General features: G+C 39.9%; 1 protein-coding gene across 1 annotated transcript; it reads right to left on the reverse strand.

The window, feature by feature from the left end:
• Nucleotides 1-2,054: 2,054 nt before the first annotated feature.
• LOC132828825 (cold-inducible RNA-binding protein-like) lies at nucleotides 2,055-14,959 on the reverse strand. Its single transcript, XM_060845974.1, has 7 exons — nucleotides 14,809-14,959; nucleotides 10,243-10,346; nucleotides 8,446-8,549; nucleotides 5,889-6,021; nucleotides 5,134-5,182; nucleotides 4,983-5,056; nucleotides 2,055-2,783 (listed from the first exon to the last, which is right to left on the reverse strand). The coding sequence occupies exons 2-7, from the start codon at nucleotides 10,340-10,342 to the stop codon at nucleotides 2,770-2,772; spliced, it is 474 nt and encodes a 157-aa protein (XP_060701957.1). The 5' UTR covers nucleotides 10,343-10,346; nucleotides 14,809-14,959; the 3' UTR covers nucleotides 2,055-2,769.
• Between the last annotated feature and the right edge of the window lie 2,336 nt (nucleotides 14,960-17,295).

A 17,295-nucleotide genomic window follows, 5' to 3' on the forward strand; every position in this document is an offset into this window, starting at 1 on the left:
TTAGGTAGCAAGAAAGAGGGGAACAGAAGAACTTGCATTCCACACAAATTCTTTAAGAAAACGACGGCCTTTCGGGTTTAACTTAATCACTGAGTCAATTCCACCCATAACCCAATTCTAAGATGCAAAATTTCATTTAGTCTCCTCTTTGGAATTTACTTGGGATAGCTAAGTAAATCAGACGTGTTTCAATCCAAGTAAACTAGCTTTCCCTACAGAAAGAAACATGACAATTTCAACACAAAATTCCATTTTCACATAATTAGGTATTTACAAAATAAATACTAATTGTTTGCTGCATCTGTATATTCAGTAATTTACGAAGGAAACAAACTGCCATGAATTTCAACAGCTATGTCTCACCACAAATGGTTTGTAATTCTTTTCCTACCAAAAGTGGATAACCTCTCATTGCCAACATTGTATTCCACCTGCCAAACTTTATCCAGTAAGCCTTCAAAGCAGCTTTCGTGTCTGAAGCAGCTTTCCACCCTACTTATTAATCTTACTCCCATCTACTTGTGGGTCATCTGCAAACTAGGATATATTACATTTAATCCTCATGTCTTAATAATTGTGAATGGTTGGGACACCAACCAGATACTTGCACATCCATCTAATCACAGCTTGCCAAGCTGAAAATTGCCCTTACTTTTTTTTTGAATCCATGCCAGTATATTCCCCCAAATCTTTTGTGCTCCAATTTGGTTTACAAGCCTCCTGTGTGCAGCATAGTCACAAGCCTTTTGAAAATCTAAGGATGCTACATTCTTCCATTCTGCAAATTACTCACTTAAAACAAGACTTCCCTTTTGATAAATCCAAATAATTGGTTTTGAAATAATCCTATTATTTTTAATTGTCCTGTTATTGCATCATTTATTACGGATTTTAGTATTTTTCATACAGCTGATGCTAGCCTAATTGGACCATTCCAGACTGCGGAAATTTGAGAAATAATCAATGTTGTTGCTACTTACAACAGCTACCTCTTTCAACATTGGGATGTAGATTATAAGTTGCAGGAATTTATCGACTTCAAGTCCTTTTCTCTAATACGTTTTTAAAAACAACTAATTCATGTCACAGTTCCTCTTATATTTGCCATAGATTCTCAATTATTTCTAGAAGGCTTCCAATATTCTCCTCCATGAAAACAAACTTGAAACATGGGTTCAGTGTCTCTGCAATTCACTTCTTCCCCATTATAAATAGACATTTTTTTTATACCTGTAGAAAATTTTTCTGTCTAGCATATTCTCTCACTATTCACCCTCAATCTTTTGCTTGGTTTTCCATTGCAGAATCCTAAAAGACTCCCAACTGTCAGAGGTACCAGAATTGTTAGCTGCTTTATAGGCCTTTACCACGCATTTTCATAAAATAATCTAAAGATAAATCAACACTCATCACGCAAAAAGAAACTGGCTTGTTGGGTCAACGAAAGGAAATACTGAAAGAGGGGTTTGGAAGAAAGGGAGAAATCCCTGAACATGAACAGGATTAATGGCAATCCATCTTTCCAAGACTATAAATCAAGAGTCCACCACACTTCTCCCACCCTTTTAATTAGTTCAATGTTTAAAAATTGAGAATATTAAAAAAACTTAGCAACTTCAAATGTAGAACACGTCACAGAACAGGTATGGTTGTCAGTCATTTCATTGCATCTTTAAACACAAGGTTGATGCATTACAGAGGTCCAATCATTTGGATTTCTTTTTAAATTATTGATTCCAGAAGCAGTTTTATTAATAGGTAAAAAGTTGTCCAGGAAACACAGCCATTGTTTGCCTGGCAACCTTCATTACATGCAGCTTCCAAATATTTGTGCTAAGCTATGCAGTTTGTGGGAGTTATTAGTTCAAAATCAAAAATCGGAATTTTCACCGCACGTATTCAGTATTAAGACAAGATACAATAATCACAATGCCATGTTTAAAATGGAGCAATCAATATTCAATTCCAGTTGCTGCATTTTATCCAAATTGGATGAACTTCAGTTAACAGGGTTCACTGTAACACTTATGGTTGATTAAAAGCAACAAGAGATCTTTGGGCAAGGTTCTTTAATCAGTTTCCAAAAAGCCAAGTTTATACAAAAAAATTGTTGCATCCTTGCACATGAAATACAGCATGAACAAATGGCCAACTTTACCAGTATATAATCTTTCAAAAACAAGCCTCCTATATTAGATCGAAAATGAATGTTTTTCTGTAAATTGTATGTTAACAGACTCAAGTACAAAATATTCAAGATCCAGCAGTTTGAACATTCCACTGAAAGTTACTTTTTAAATGACAGGCAGAATGACTGAATGCTGATTTACCATCAGGAAATCAATCTGCATTTAATTGTATTTCAAAATAAGCTTGAAAAGTCAATACTCTGCAGCATGCATAGCTTTTGTGATCTAGCTCAAATTGGTGGGGTTTTTTGTGGCTAGAGGGGAAGAAAAAGAGAAATATCACAAAACTGCAAAAAAAAACTGCAGGACTGAAAGCAAAACTGATTGAGGATTTCAACAAGATAAAAGTTAGAGCAAGTCTGTTCTTTACAGGTTTAGACCTGAAAGTGAAAACCTTTCAAAATAAATAGGCTGAATAGGTCTTTTTTGACCTAAAAGTAAATGCACATTCAAGTCAGAAACTATCAGACTGTCAATTTTGATAATATTAAAACAGACAACAAGTTCAGAAGGTAACTGCTTTCTGTAGTTCCAAAACTCAAGGGCCAAAAGGAGGATGATCTTGATTCAAGGAGATTGATTATTCGTTTGAAGCTGGAGGAGGAGAAGCAGGCACAATGTAAAGAATTTGTAATACATTTTCAATTCAGCTTCTCCACATACTATCAGATTGTAACAATAGTAACTGATTGGCACACACTTCCCTTCTTTAATACCATTCACTTTAAGCACAAAATGCATGAAGTGCGAGTACAAGTAAACACAAACTTAAATAGATTCAAAACAAGTAACTGGACAGGCAGCGCAAGCTTCCAATTCCAAATTAGGACTCATTCTATTTCAACTGACAAGATCTTATGTTTGCCAAATATTGGATGAATATTTTATTCCTAGTATCTTTTTCTTGGGGTTACAGTTTAAAAAAAAATCAAAACGGGTAAAAGGAGGCAAAGGAAGAAAAGCTAGCACCCACCTCTTAATTCTTGATAGAGAAGGCCACTGAAAGATTCTAAGCCAACTTCCACAACCAAAATAATTTTCTTTCATTACAGTGAAGTTGTAGATAGAAATATCACGATAGAAATTGAGATACCAAGAGAAACAAAGCTGAATGATCTCCAATAATGTTGCTTCCAGAAAATAAGGGCGAAACGAATGCCTTTTGAGCTCATTACTGATGCCATACGCTAGGTATGGATAATCTCGAGCTTCCGGACCTCAGTCTAGATGGAGGGTTGTTACAGCTACAACACTAAATGCCCATATAAAAAAAGTCAGCTAATTGTTTTGCTGTTTATATACAGGCAATTCATTGATAGGACTGGTATACCCATTCCTAAAGCACCATGAAACATGAAGCAGAAAAGATTTCACAGAATCATCTTCCTCTCCCTTCAATTAACTGCTGACTGAAAAAGCACATTGCGGGAGTTCAGCCACTAATGGCAGAAGCAATGGTCTCAAATATAATTCATGGGAAAATAATACTTCAAAATCTGTCATCAAGACAAGCAATAGGTTCATATTAATAATTTCTTCAGCCCCAGAGGAGAGTTGAAAAACAAAATTCCAAGTAAACTTCAAGCTAAGTCTATACAATTTTCTGAACTTGGGTTATTTAGTTTACAAAACTGCAGAAAGATTACTCTAGGAAAGTGAGATGAGCATTTTTTTTCCTGCAACTAGGAGCGCTCCATTTAGCCAGTTGTTAGAAGTGAACTTAGATGACCAAATAGGAAAGAGAGAATGGAAAATTTAGATGCATAAAATCCCAATTATCCAATCTAGATTTTAGATTTCATATTTTGAATCTAAAGTAAGTCTGTAGAGTTAATCTGTTACATAATCACAAGCCCAAACATTTTTTTTGGAAAGATTGAAGTCTATTAGACATGAAATTTTACAAAATAGGTTTAAGAAAGAAAAGTTTTAAAAATGAAATATTATTGCTGTAAAAATTAATTACATTAACATGAAATACAATTCAAACCAAATATAACTTTTGCTCACACCACCAGAATTGACATCTCTTCCTCATGTAGTAGAAAGTGAGGACTGCAGATGCTGGAGATCAGAGTTGAGAGCATGGTGGTGAAAAAGCACGGATGCTGTCTGACCCTCTGAGGAGATGAATCGACGTTTTGGGCATAAGATCTTCATCAGGAATGACTGATAAAGGCCTTATACTCGAAACATTGATTTCCCCTGCTCCTTGGATACTACCTGACCTGCTGAGTTTTCCCAGTACCATACCCCCGACTCTGATCTCCAGCATCTGCAGTCCTCACTGTCCATTAGTTGATTTTAATTTTATTGCAAAGCCTCTTCCAAGGAGGCCTACCTTGGAGAAGTTCTCCTCCTCTCTCGACAAGAATCTTAGTGAGTCCCTCTCCGACTGTACCACTTACCTACCTAACCTCCTCCCCCCCCCCCCCCCATCCATTTAAACTCAAGTTCATGTCAAGGCATCATTACTGCAGTTAACTATCAAAATTGCAAACAGGTGAAAAAGAAAACAACTCCAGATTTGCCTACTTGCTTCCAGGTAAGATTTTATGAAAGTGTAAACTTCATTGTGGAAAATTATACAATGGCTGTAAGATCAACCTCAAATGACAGCTGGCATATTTTTTCTCAATTGGATATAATCCTCAATGTCCTAAAAACGATGACATTTCTAGAATCTGATGAACTATGAAGTTTTTAAAATACATGATTAAATGGTTAAGTTTCATAGCAAACTATCTTAAGCTGAATGATTTTCAACCTTCTAGTCCCTATGCACATACTTACCATAACTATCATAATCATCTCGGTACGACCTTCCAACTGAACTGTTATAGCCATAGCTGCTCGAATTTTGACTCCTGAAATAAAAATAAAGAATTTACCAATATGTAATACAAAACAGATTTACTGATATGTGGCAAAGCAATATATTTACCTATTATAGTAGTCATTTCTGTAATTGCTTCGCCCACTTCTGTCACCATCTATTGAAAGATTCAGCAAGTTAGCCTTTAAGAACATTGAAGCAGGTTGAAAGTAGGAATTTAACATCTTAAATTTTGAAAATTTTCTTCTTATACATATGAATTAATACAGTTCTTACAATGGTGGGTGAAACAACACTGATCTGCAATATGCTAATCTGCTAGACTTTTGGTATATCATTGATATAAAAGCTTTTTTGCTGAACATTAGCAAAGCTGTACTTGTTACTAAGTGTCCATGCAGCAACTGGTACACATGTATGCCAGGACAAACAATATCTTGCAATGGTATGTTATCTCGTTCCATGGTTACCAACACGAGAATAAATTAACGTTGGATGACACGGTAGCTCAGTGCCAGGAACCCGGGATTGATTAGAACCTCTGTCTTTGTGGAGTTTGTGCATTGTGTTTCTTCCAAGTGCTCCAGTTTCTTCCCACACTGCAAAGATAAGCAGGATAGGTGAACTGGCCATGCTAAGTTGCTCATAGTTTCCAGGGATGTACAGGCTAGGCAGATCAGCCTTGGAAAATGCAGAGTTACAGGGATAGGTTAGGGGGCTGGGGCTGGATGGAATGCTGTTTGGAGAGTCAGTGTGATTCAATCGCCGGAATCGACTCTGCGCACACACTAGGAATTCTTTGAATTAGCAACCACTGTTACATTCATAAATCAGCAAAACCAGTTTCCATCATTATAGATCACCTCTGTAAAATCCACGGCCACTTCTCCCACCACGGAATCCATAACTTCGCGACTGTCCACCTTGGTAATTCCTAGCTCGTCCCCCAGAGCCTTTTCCTGCCTGGTCTACTCTAATTTGTCGACCATCAATTGACTGAAAGAGACAGAAAAAAAAGACCAATTGTCATAGCTGAGTAGTACTGGTAATATCAACTGAGTATAAGTTACAGTACTTAAAATCTGCTTTCCTTATATGTTGAATTTAAAATGAACTTCTTTCACTTAATCTGTTAAATCTGTTTCTTAAAATCTAAGTAAAGAGCAATAGACGTTTGTAATCAAATGTATATCAAAAAATATCAGAGTAGCTTGAGGTACTATTAATCAAGTTACCCAAGAACTATAAAGCAATTGCATGCAATCATTTTAAACCCAAACTTAATAACAAGTCATTTAATTCTATCATGATTTCCACAATCATCTGAAAGAGATACAACACACATTTGAAGTAGAAACAGAAACTGCTGGAAAAACTCAGGTCTGGCAGTATCTGTGAACAGAAGTCAGAGTTAACATTTCAGGTCCAGTGACCCTTCTCCAGAATCTCCTGAAGAGTAACCCGAAATGTTAATTCCAACTTCTTTCCACAAATACTGCCAGACCTGCTGAACTTTTCTGGAAATTTCTTCTGTTGTGTTTCTGATTTTCAGCATCCGCAGTTCTTTTGGTTTAACATTTGAAGCAGAAATTGGTTTAATGCAATCTGGATGTAGACTTGGAATAAGAACAGGAGGGAAAATATTCACAGCAAAACAATATTCATAACTATAAGTATATAATGGCAAGTTTGGGACAATCTGGGAGACAGTTCATCCCAATTGTGACCACACACTTCAAACTATCCTGTTTTTACTCTGATGCATGATGTTTGGTCTTATGTTGGCTTTGGATAAATTTCAAAGTTTACTATCAATGTCATATTTCAGGAACACTTGTGTAATTTTTGGTGATAAACAGGATCAAATTTGTTTTAAAATGCCCAGATCCAAAGTGGAGGGCTCTGAACAGATGAGTAGGTTCACTGAGTGTGAGGCCACATGTAGTAGCAGCCTGGAGGAAATAGTGTATCACATTTACTTAAGACTGCCTTCTTTTGCAGCATCTGTTTAGTTAAAAGAACCGCTTCTGATACATGGCTTTCCATGCTGATGGCAACAGCAGGCATTTAGAGGTCCTACTTGATCACGTGACCAAGAGAGCCATTAATAGGACAGGCAGCAGCTGTGGAGGTAGGTTGCAGTGCCCAACTCCAAACTGTTTTCCATGGTTACTTCCACATGGGCTTCCAGAATGAGGTAGCATACAGGCACTACTGGCATGGCACAGACGTTGTAGTGGGCATATCACCTATCATCCCCAGAAATGTTTTATTCTGGTATGATAGGTTTCTGTTAACATTTTCAGCTTTTATATAACTGCCCCAATGGAGGCTAAGTTGTTTTTGCTTAAGGAAGACTAGAAAACTAAACAATCAAATGTTTCAAGTGAAGAGAAGAATGCATGACTGCATAGCATTTTCAAAACGATTCATTCTTTACATATTAAATATTCACATAATCAGATTTATTTTCAGGAATTGAAGAATTTGGAGGGAACAAAAATTGGTAGAACTTGGAAGAATCAACAGAGGTCCAACAAAACATCACAGATGGAGTCAAATCAAAGTTTGCAACTTGGACCGATTATGAACATCAGAAAGACGAATGAATGTAGTAAGAAATTTGGAAAAACAGTATGAAGCTTGCAGTGAATGATGTCATACTGCATTTTGTAAACAACTGTCTATTTAGGAGAAATAATATCAGTAGTTGGAAGATGTAATGCGGAAGTTAGGCAAACAATACAGATAGCCAGTAGTAACTTCTATGAAGGATGCATTAACAAGAAAACTCAAGCTTATAACAAGGCCTGCTCCTTCTATCTAATTCCTTGTATGCTTAAACCCTGGTGATAAAAAATATCTGTGGGGTAAGGAACAAAAATTAAATACATAGGCCATTACAGGAATAGTGAGGCATTTGAAATTCCAAGAGAAAAACACGCAAAGTGACATCCAGAAAAGGTCAGTCTTTTGGTAATAGCCAAGAGTTATCATCTGACGTGTACGCACACAAGGGTCGACATAGGTGGACTTGGATTTTGGATGTCACCACAGTTGTAGATACGGTACAGTGGACATGCAAGGATTGTGCAAGATAGATGAGCTTAGCATATCATGATAGCAGATCTCCTGCCAGAATTGATTAGAAAATAATCTGCAAACACCCGGCGAACCAAATGGGAGATAATTAGTCCACTAGTCAAACTCAGATTTTCAACCAGTAACTAAGCAAAGAAACCAAGTTAATTCAAAGACATCAAATACATAACTTGCAGCAGTTATATAATATACAATGGAGTACTTATTTTGGAAAGACACTTACAGTACAGAAGACTCATTACTTTCAGCATACCCCAGATAAAAAGTTCCATTTATTTAAAGAAAAGCTTTAGAAGAGCCTCATCTAGAAATGTATACCTTTCCATTCATGGCCAAGGCATCTCTTGCATCATCAGGATTTTCAAAAGTAACAAAACCAAATCCTCTGGATTTGTGTGTGTCTTTATCTTTGACCACAAGGACTAAAAATAGGCAAGAAAGACAAAAGCATCAAAATTAAATATTCAGGTGAAAAATACAATGCATTTCTACTTTTTTTAAAATACCAGCTCAAAGTAAAGGACTGAGTCTCAGGCAAGAACTGTGATCATTTCTTGTCAGAAATCATTTTCAACATCAAATAAACTTGGTAGCCTTCAGCAGCAGCAGCAGCAGAATAATTGTCAGCATTTAGTTTACGGCCAATTCACTACTCTTGTCATTTACTTAAGCAAACCCACATCCAGATCCCTTGGAGTCAAGTCTGAATTAGAGCAATGCTTCCCATAAATTCAATTCCATTTCTCGGTTCACCCTTCACACTTCCCCCCACCACGCCCCCCCTTCCTCAATTTTGTAATTTTTAAAAACTACCTCCTTTTTCACGTCTAAGAACAATTCCAAGTTCCTAAAAATTCAACTGCACATCTGGTGTCCCACAAAAACTTAGTCAGTCCCCGAGCCCGAAATATATATTTGGTTGTTTGTAGAACAACACACTGAATTTGAAATGAACCTCACAATCCTCTGAATCCTCACCTTTAAAATACCACTATTCTTTGGTATATCATCCAAATATTCTTTCGACTTCTTCATCCCAGAATGTCATGCCTACACAATTCCAAAAATACCTTCAGAAAACCCATCTCTTCCAGCACGATCTAACCCCCCGCTTAACGTTTCTTCTCTTTTCCCTTCTGTTCCACTCCCAAGCCTTACCAAAAGCACAATAAATTAGGTTCTACAGCATAAATAACACGTCACTATTTTTCAGTTCTTTACTAATTCATCCAAAGGATGTGGGCATTGTCAGCTAGGCCAGCATTTACTGTCCATCCATAATTGCATCGAAGGGAGTTAAGAGTCAACCACATTGTTGTGAATCTGGTGCCACATGTGTGCCACACCAGGTAAGGATGACAGTTTCCTCCCCTAAAGGACATCAGTGAACCAGACTGGGTTTCCGCGACAATAAACATTATCATTACTCTTCATTCCAGACTTTTACTGAATTAAATACCACAACCTGCCATGGCAGGATTCAAACCCAGGTCCCCAGAACATTAATTGGGTCCCCAGATTAATAGTTTAGCATTAACACCACTAGGCCATTGCCTCCTTTAAATGTTGAATCAAGCAAGAATCCAGGAGCATGCTAGGGATTTGACTAATTACAATAGCTCTCAAGAAATTTTAAACTAGATCACAAAGTCCACTGCTGACTGACCTAGGAAACTCATTTGTATTCAAAAAAAAGTTGAAGTAGGAAGAAGACCATCTTCAACTGGATGCAAGTCTTCGAGGAGGACTCAGATCCACAATCTCCTTGCTCAAAGAAACACGACAGAGAATTATAGTTGTTGGGTATCAATTCAAAATAAACGATTTTGGCACATGATTCCTCAATAGTATCTACCTCTTCAAGAAATTGAAACAGTTAACATCTGATCTTTTAAAATGCTGACAATCTTGTTGCCTTAACACTTCTATATTTCATTTGCTTTTGCCAACCTAAATAACAGCCAACTTTGACAGTTCCTGTGCTGGTTATCCCTCCTCCAACACTTCATTATTTTAGACAATACACCAAATATTGTCAACCAGTAACAAAGTGTCAAAAAAATAGCCACATTAAAATAGCTTCAATCAAACATACTGTGCACACAGGAGGCTTACCATCACGAACTTCCCCATACTTGGAAAATAATTGCTCCAGTGATTGTTCATCCGTGTCAAAGTTGAGTCCACCAACAAAAAGTTTTCCTTCATCAGACATGGTGCTTTGAGAGAACAGAGACCACATGAGACAATGAAAATTATAATCTGAATGTAAAATATTGCTACGATTAAATTGCAATTTACAAGGGAGAAGCTATGCTGAAAAAATTAATTTAATTGGAAGTCTTTCTTTTTAAAAGCATGACTTTAGCAGGCCTCCTGCAGAAAAGATTTGTTAAACTTGAAAGGGCTCAGACAAGATTTACAAGGACTGGAAGGTTTCATCTATAGGGAGAGTCTGAATAGGCTGGGGTTTTAATTCCCCAGAGGGTTACAGGCTGAGGGGTGACTTTATAGAAGTCTACAAAATAATGAGGGGCTTGAAGAGAGTGAATAGCCAAGGTCTTTCTCCCAGGGTAGAGGCATCCAAAACTAGAGGGCATAGAGTTAAGGTGAGATGGGCAAGATTTAAAAAGGGACCTAAGTGGCAAAGTTTTTAAAACAGAGGGTGGCAGATGTATGGAATGAGCTCCAAAGGCAGGTACAATTACATGTCTAAAAGTTATCTGTATAGGTACATGAATAGGGTTTAGAGGGACATGGACGAAATGATGGCAAATGGGAATAAAGTCAGTTTCAGTTATTTGATCAGCAAGGACGAGTTCAATTGAAGACTCTGTTTCCATGCTGTATAACTATGACTCTAATAGTCACGTCACAACACATTTAGCTTCTTTTATATAAACGGTAACGCTTCCAAGTACTGTGATTGCTGTTGCACTGGAAGACCTAATTGTAACATTTTTGAAGACATAACATTTTTTGCATTTAGCAGTGCAGCACAGTCAGATGTACAGCATGGAAACAAGACCCATCAATCTAACTCATCCATGCCAACCAGATACCCTAAACTAATCTGGTCCTATTTGCCAGATTGGCCCATATCCCTCAACTCTTCCTACTCATATACTCACCCATTTAAATGTTGTAACTGTACCAGTCTCCAGTAATTCCTGATAGTTCACTGCATACATGCACCACCCTCTGTCAAAAAGGTGCCCTAAAAAGGGATCTAACCCATTTTTATCTTTCTCCTCTCACCTTAAACCGATGCCCTCTAGTTCTGGACTCCCACACCCCAGGGAAAAGACTTGTCTATTTATCTTATTCACGGCCCTCATGATTTTATAAACCTCTAAGGTCACCCCTCAACTCCAGGGAAAACAGCCCCAGCTTACTCAGCCTCTTCCTGTAGCTAAAATCCTCCAACCCTGCCAACATCCTTGTAAATCTTTTCTGAACTCTTTCAAGTTTCACAACATTCTTCTGATAGGAAGGAGACCAGAATTGCCTGCAACATTCCAAAAGTGGTCTAACCAATGTCCTATACAGCTGCAACATGACCTCAACTCTTATACTCAATGCTCTGAGCAATAAAGGAAAGCATACCAAACGTCGTCTTCACTATCCTATCTACGTGAGACTTTACTTTCAAGGAACTATGAGCCTGTACTCCAAGGTCTCTTTGTTCAGCAACACTCCCTAGCAGAAAGTCAATGTTTGAATGCCGCCATAGCATTTCAGTTGATAAGTTTGCAAAAAACAAACAGTTCACATGTCTCTTAGTGGGCAAAATGAAAACAGATGACTTGTAAGACAAGTCTCTTTCACATGCCATTTTTATTTCAGTGGGATAAAAGATTAAAACTAAAACAAAGATGCCTTTCAGGGTCTGAGTTTGCAGATTTAATGATTTTGAATGTTTTAACTGGCAGCCTGGACAGGATCAAAGAATATGGTGTGTAATATTCTTTTCTATTTTTGGATCAATTTAAAAGAGAAAAGAGTACTCAGGTAAAAAGGGAGGAGAATCATTTATACATTTTATTAATGTTGGAAAGTCCAAGTTAGAACACATTAGTCATTATTAGTGAAAAGTGACAATATGCACCTTGCACATACACTGTTCACAACCAAACATGAATTAGTTAATAAGTGTCTCCAGAACCTCCTGTTCAAATGACAGAAGTTGTTTCATAATGTTGGAGAGGTGGGGAAGTCCTCACGTCGTAAAAAGGTTGAGTCCTATTTTTGGGAGACATTGTACAATGGGCAGAAGTAGGGAGGGGGAAGAGAGACAGTATATTCCTGTTAAAGATGAAAGGAAAGGCTGGTAGGTTGAAAGGCTGAGATGACTAGAGAAATTGGAGGTTTTGGTTAAGAAAAAGAAGAAAAGATATGTCAGCTATAGACAGGAGAGATTGAATGGATCGTTAGAAGAGTATAAAGGCAGTAGGAGAGTAGGTAAGAGGGAAATCAGGAGGGCAAAAAGGGGACATGAGATAGCTTTGACAAATAAGGTTAAGGAGAACTGAAAGGGATTTTGTAAACACATTAAGGACAAAAGGGTAATGAGGGAGAGAACAGCCCCTGCTGAGGTATTTGTATCATTGATAGTCACAGGAGAGGTGTCGGAAGAGGGGACGCTGGCTAACGTGGTGCCATCAATTAAGAAAGGTGATAAGGAAATGCCAGGGAACTATAGACCAGTGAGCTGGACAAGTTGTTGGAGGGAATTCTGAGGAACAGGGTTGACATGTATTTGGAAAGAGCTGAAAATTTGTTGCTGGAAAAGCACAGCAGGTCAGGCAGCATCCAAGGAGCTGGAGAATCGACGTTTCGGGCATGAGCCTTTCTTCAGGCTTATGCCCGGTCGATTATCCTGCTCCTTGGATGCTGCCTGACCTGCTGCGCTTTTCCATCAACACATTTTCAGTTCTGATCTCCAGCATCTGCAGTCCTCACTTTCTCCATGTATTTGGAAAGGACTGATTAGGGATAGTCAGCATGGCTTTGTGCACGGGAAATCATGTCTCACAAACTTGTTGAAGTAGCAACAAAGAGGATTGATGAGGTAGAGCAGTGGACCTTATCTATATGGATTTCAGTAAGGCATTCAACAAGGTTCCTCATGGGAGACTGGTTAGCAAGGTTAGATGTCATGGAATACAGAGAGAACTAGACATTTGGATACAGAACTGGTTGAAGGGAGAAAACAGGGTTGCTCTTGAGACTGGAGGCCTGCGACCAGTGGAGTGCCACAAGGATTGGTGCCGAGTCCACTGCGTTTTGTCATTTATATAAGTGATTTGGATGTGAGCATAAGAGGAAGAGTTAATAAGTTTGCAGATGACATAAAAATTGAAAGTGTACTGGACAGCGAAGAAAGTTACTTCAGACTGCAACAGGATCTTGATCAGATGGGCCAATGGGCTGAAGAGTGGCAGATAGAGTTTAATTTAGATAAATGCAAGGTGCTGCATTTTGAAAAAGCAAATCAGAGCAGATTCGTACACTGAATGGCTAGGTCCTGGGGGAGTGTTGCTGAAGAGAGACTTTGGAGTGCAGGTTCATATTTCTTTGAAAGTAGTCACAAGTAAATAGGATAGTGAAGGCAGTGTTTGGTGTGCTTCCATTTGTTGTTCACAGCATTGAGCAAAGAAGTCATGTTGTGGCTGTACAGGACATTGCTTAGACCACTTTTGGAATGTTGCAGGCAATTCTGATCTCTTTCCTATCAGAATGATGTTGTGGAACATGAAAGGGTTCCAAAAAGATTGACAAGGATGCTGCCAGGATTGGAAGATTTGAACCATAAGGAGAAGCTGAACAGGCTGGGGCTGTTTTCCTTGCAACATCGAAAGCTGAGGTGTGACCTGAAAGAGGCATATAAAATCATGAGACACATGGTTAGGATAAATAGACAAGGTATTTTCCATGGGCTAAGGGAGTCCAGAACAAGTGGGCATAAGTGAAGGGAGAAAGATATAAAAGAGACCAAAGGGGCAACTTTTTCACAGAGGGTGGTGCATGTAAGGAATGAGCTGCCAGAGGAAGTGGTGGAAGCGGGTACAATTACAGCATTTAAAAGTCATCAGGATGGGTATATCAATAGGAAGGGTTGAGAGGGATACGGGCCAAGTGCAGGCAAAAGGGAGTAGATTAGGTTAGAATATCTGGTCGGCATGGACGAAGGTTCTGTTTTGGTGTTGTACATCTCCAAGACTCTGGAAAGAGGAGATGAGTGAAGCAGAGAGAGGAAAGAGACAGAGGAGGGAGTGACTTAGTTTCTAACTGCGCCACAGAAGATGGAGGCGGAGGAGCGCACCACGAAAGCGGCGACTTCTCAAGGAACTGCAGACGGCCCCGCCCGCGGCCGCCATTTTACACCTCGCCGCCATTTCCACCCTAGCGCCGGACACAAAAATAACCAAGGGGAGAAACGTAAGCCGAAGCTGCCGGGCTTGAAATGTTTACTCCTAGCTCCCTCCTCGAAGCGACATTTAGACACTAGCTTGTCAAAACGCTATTCAGGTTCCGCCTCTTTAAACAAACTAAAAACTTTACACGTTCTGGGGGCCACGACCTCTCCGAATAATTAATCAGTTCACGTTCTCACTGAAGTCCTTCACCAACTCCTCACCCTCCTCCACTTCAAAATATTCCGGCAGTAAATTCACTCACCGTATGTTATTGACCAACGACACACGAAATGTTTTATTTTCCCTGTACACCCGACGTCACCAACTCAATGCAAAGCAAACAGCAAGACGGGCGGAGGGAGAGAGAAAAAATTGCAACTACTCTATTTGCTCAAAGGTGCGCAGGCGCAGCGTATTGATTTCCAAGCCCCTTGTCGTGAACAGACACAAACTCCCAGCAGTGCGCAGGCGCAACGCATCGATTATCCTTTCTCTTCCCCGCATCCGACCCCAACTCTCGGCAGTGCGCAGGCGCAGCGGACGGACGTTTTTGAAATAAACCGTCACCTCTGGAGCCCGATCTAGTTTGGGGCTGCAGCGCATGCGTAGTGAGACGTTGGTCGCGATTGTTGTGGTCGGAAACGGCCGAGCCGCCGGGAATGTTCGACATTTTAGGGAGTATCTATGAAGCGAGAAGAACTAAATTACGAAAGATTAAGGGGTGGGCGGTACGGTGACTCAGTGGTTAGCACTTCTGCTTCATAAGACCAGGGACCCAAGAATGTTTGCACATTCTTCCTGTGTCTGTGTGAGTTCTCCAAGTTCAGGTTAGATGGTTTGACCACACTAAATTGTCCAGGGATGTGCGGGCTGGGTAGATTAGCCATGGGAAATGCAGGGACAGGGTAGGGGAGTGGCCCTGGGTGAGATGCTCTTTGGATGGCCAGTGTGGACTCTAGCTGAATGGCCTGCAGGGATTCTATGATTTTATATTCTACTCTATGGTCGGGAGACTCCTGAATGTGGTGCTGTGGCACTCTACACAGTTGCTGTTTAAGTACATCCAAGTATTTTTGGAGGAACCATTCCCGATGGCCCAGCTATCTTCTGCTGCTTCATTAATGATCTTCCCTCAGATGTGGGGATGCTTGCCAATGATTTCACAGTATTCAGTGCCATTCATGACTCCTGAGATACTGAAGCAGTCCAAGTTCAAATGCAACAAGATCTGGACAATATCCATGATTGGGCAAGTAATATTCAAGTGCTAGAGACAATTTAGATTAGATTACTTACAGTGTGGAAACAGGCCCTTCGGCCCAACAAGTCCACACCGACCCACAGTCAGTCGGCTGAGTCGGGAACTGAACCCGGGTCTCTGGCGCTGTGAGGCAGCAGTACTAATCACTGTGCCACTGTGCTGCCCACTGCTCCTTGATAGTCAATGGCATTACCTTTGCTGAATCCCCACTATCAACTGCCTGGGGACACCATTGTTCAGAAACTCAACTGGATATGATACATAAACACAGTGGCTACAATAGCAGACCAGAGGCTAAGAATACTGCAATGAGTAATTCACATCCTGATTCTTCAAAGCTTGTCCATCACGTTTAAGGCACAAGTCAAGAGTATGTTGGAATTCTTCCTGATTGAGGTCCAACCCGTCCATGCCGACCAGATATCCCAACCCAATCTAGTTCCACCTGCCAGCACTCGGCCCATATCCCTCCAAACCCTTCCTATTCATATACTCATCCAAATACCTCTTAAATGTTGCAATTGTACCAGCCTCCACCACTTCCTGTGGCAGCTTCTTTCATACCTGTACCACCTACTGTGTGAAAGCGTTGCCCCTTAGATCTCTTTTATATCTTTCCCCTCTCACCGTAAACCTATGCCCTCTCGTTCTGGACTCCCTGACCCCAGTGAAAAGACTTTGTCTATTTGTGCAATCCATCCCCTCATAATTTTGTAAACCTCTATAAGGTCACCCCTCAGCCTCTCTCGCTCCAGGGAATACAGCTCTAGCCTGTTCAGCTCTCCCTATAGCTCAAATCCTCCAACCCTAGCAACATCCTTGTAAATCTTTTCTGAACTCTTTCAAGTTTCACAACATCTTTCCGAAGGAGACCAGAATTAAACGAATGTTCCAACAGTGGCCTAACCAATGTCCTGTACAGCCACAACATAACCTCCTAACTCCAGTACTCAATACTCTGACCAATAAAAGAGAAAGCATACCAAATGCATTCTTCACGATCCTATCTACCTGCGACTCCACTTTCAAGGAGCTATGAACCTGCACTTTGTTCAGCATCACTCCCTTGGACCTTACCATTAAGTGTATAAGTCCTGCTAAGATTTGCTTTCCCAAAATGCAGCACCTCGCATTTATCTGAATGAACCTCCTTCTGCCACTTCTCAGCCCATTGGCCCATCTGGTCAAGGTGCTGTTGTAATCTGAGGTGACCATCTTAGCTGTCCACAACACCTCCAATTTTGGTCTCATCTGCAAACTTACTAACTGTACCTCTTATGCTCGCATCCAAATAATTTATGTAAATGACAAAAGTTAGAGGATCCAGCACCGATCCTTGTGGCACTCCATTGGTCACAGGCCTCCAGTCTGAAAAACAACCGTCCACCACCACCCTCTGTCTTCTACCTTTGAGCCAGTTCTGTACCCATATGGCTAGTTCTCCCTGTATTTCGTGAGATCCAACCTTGCTAATCTGTCTCCCATGGG

Source organism: Hemiscyllium ocellatum, chromosome 28, assembly GCF_020745735.1.
Source record: "Hemiscyllium ocellatum isolate sHemOce1 chromosome 28, sHemOce1.pat.X.cur, whole genome shotgun sequence".
In the NCBI taxonomy this organism is placed as follows: Eukaryota; Metazoa; Chordata; class Chondrichthyes; order Orectolobiformes; family Hemiscylliidae; genus Hemiscyllium; species Hemiscyllium ocellatum.

Excerpts from the sequence above, each read along its gene's own strand:
- LOC132828825 (XM_060845974.1), bottom strand. The coding sequence starts at position 10,342 with ATGTCTGATGAAGGAAAACTTTTTGTTGGTGGACTCAACTTTGACACG. Across the intron at positions 8,550-10,242 it reads GTATGGGGAAGTTCGTGATG|TCCTTGTGGTCAAAGATAAA; the intron begins GTAAGCCTCCTG and ends GCCTATTTTTAG. Across the intron at positions 5,057-5,133 it reads AGAAATGACTACTATAATAG|GAGTCAAAATTCGAGCAGCT; the intron begins GTAAATATATTG and ends TTTTTATTTCAG.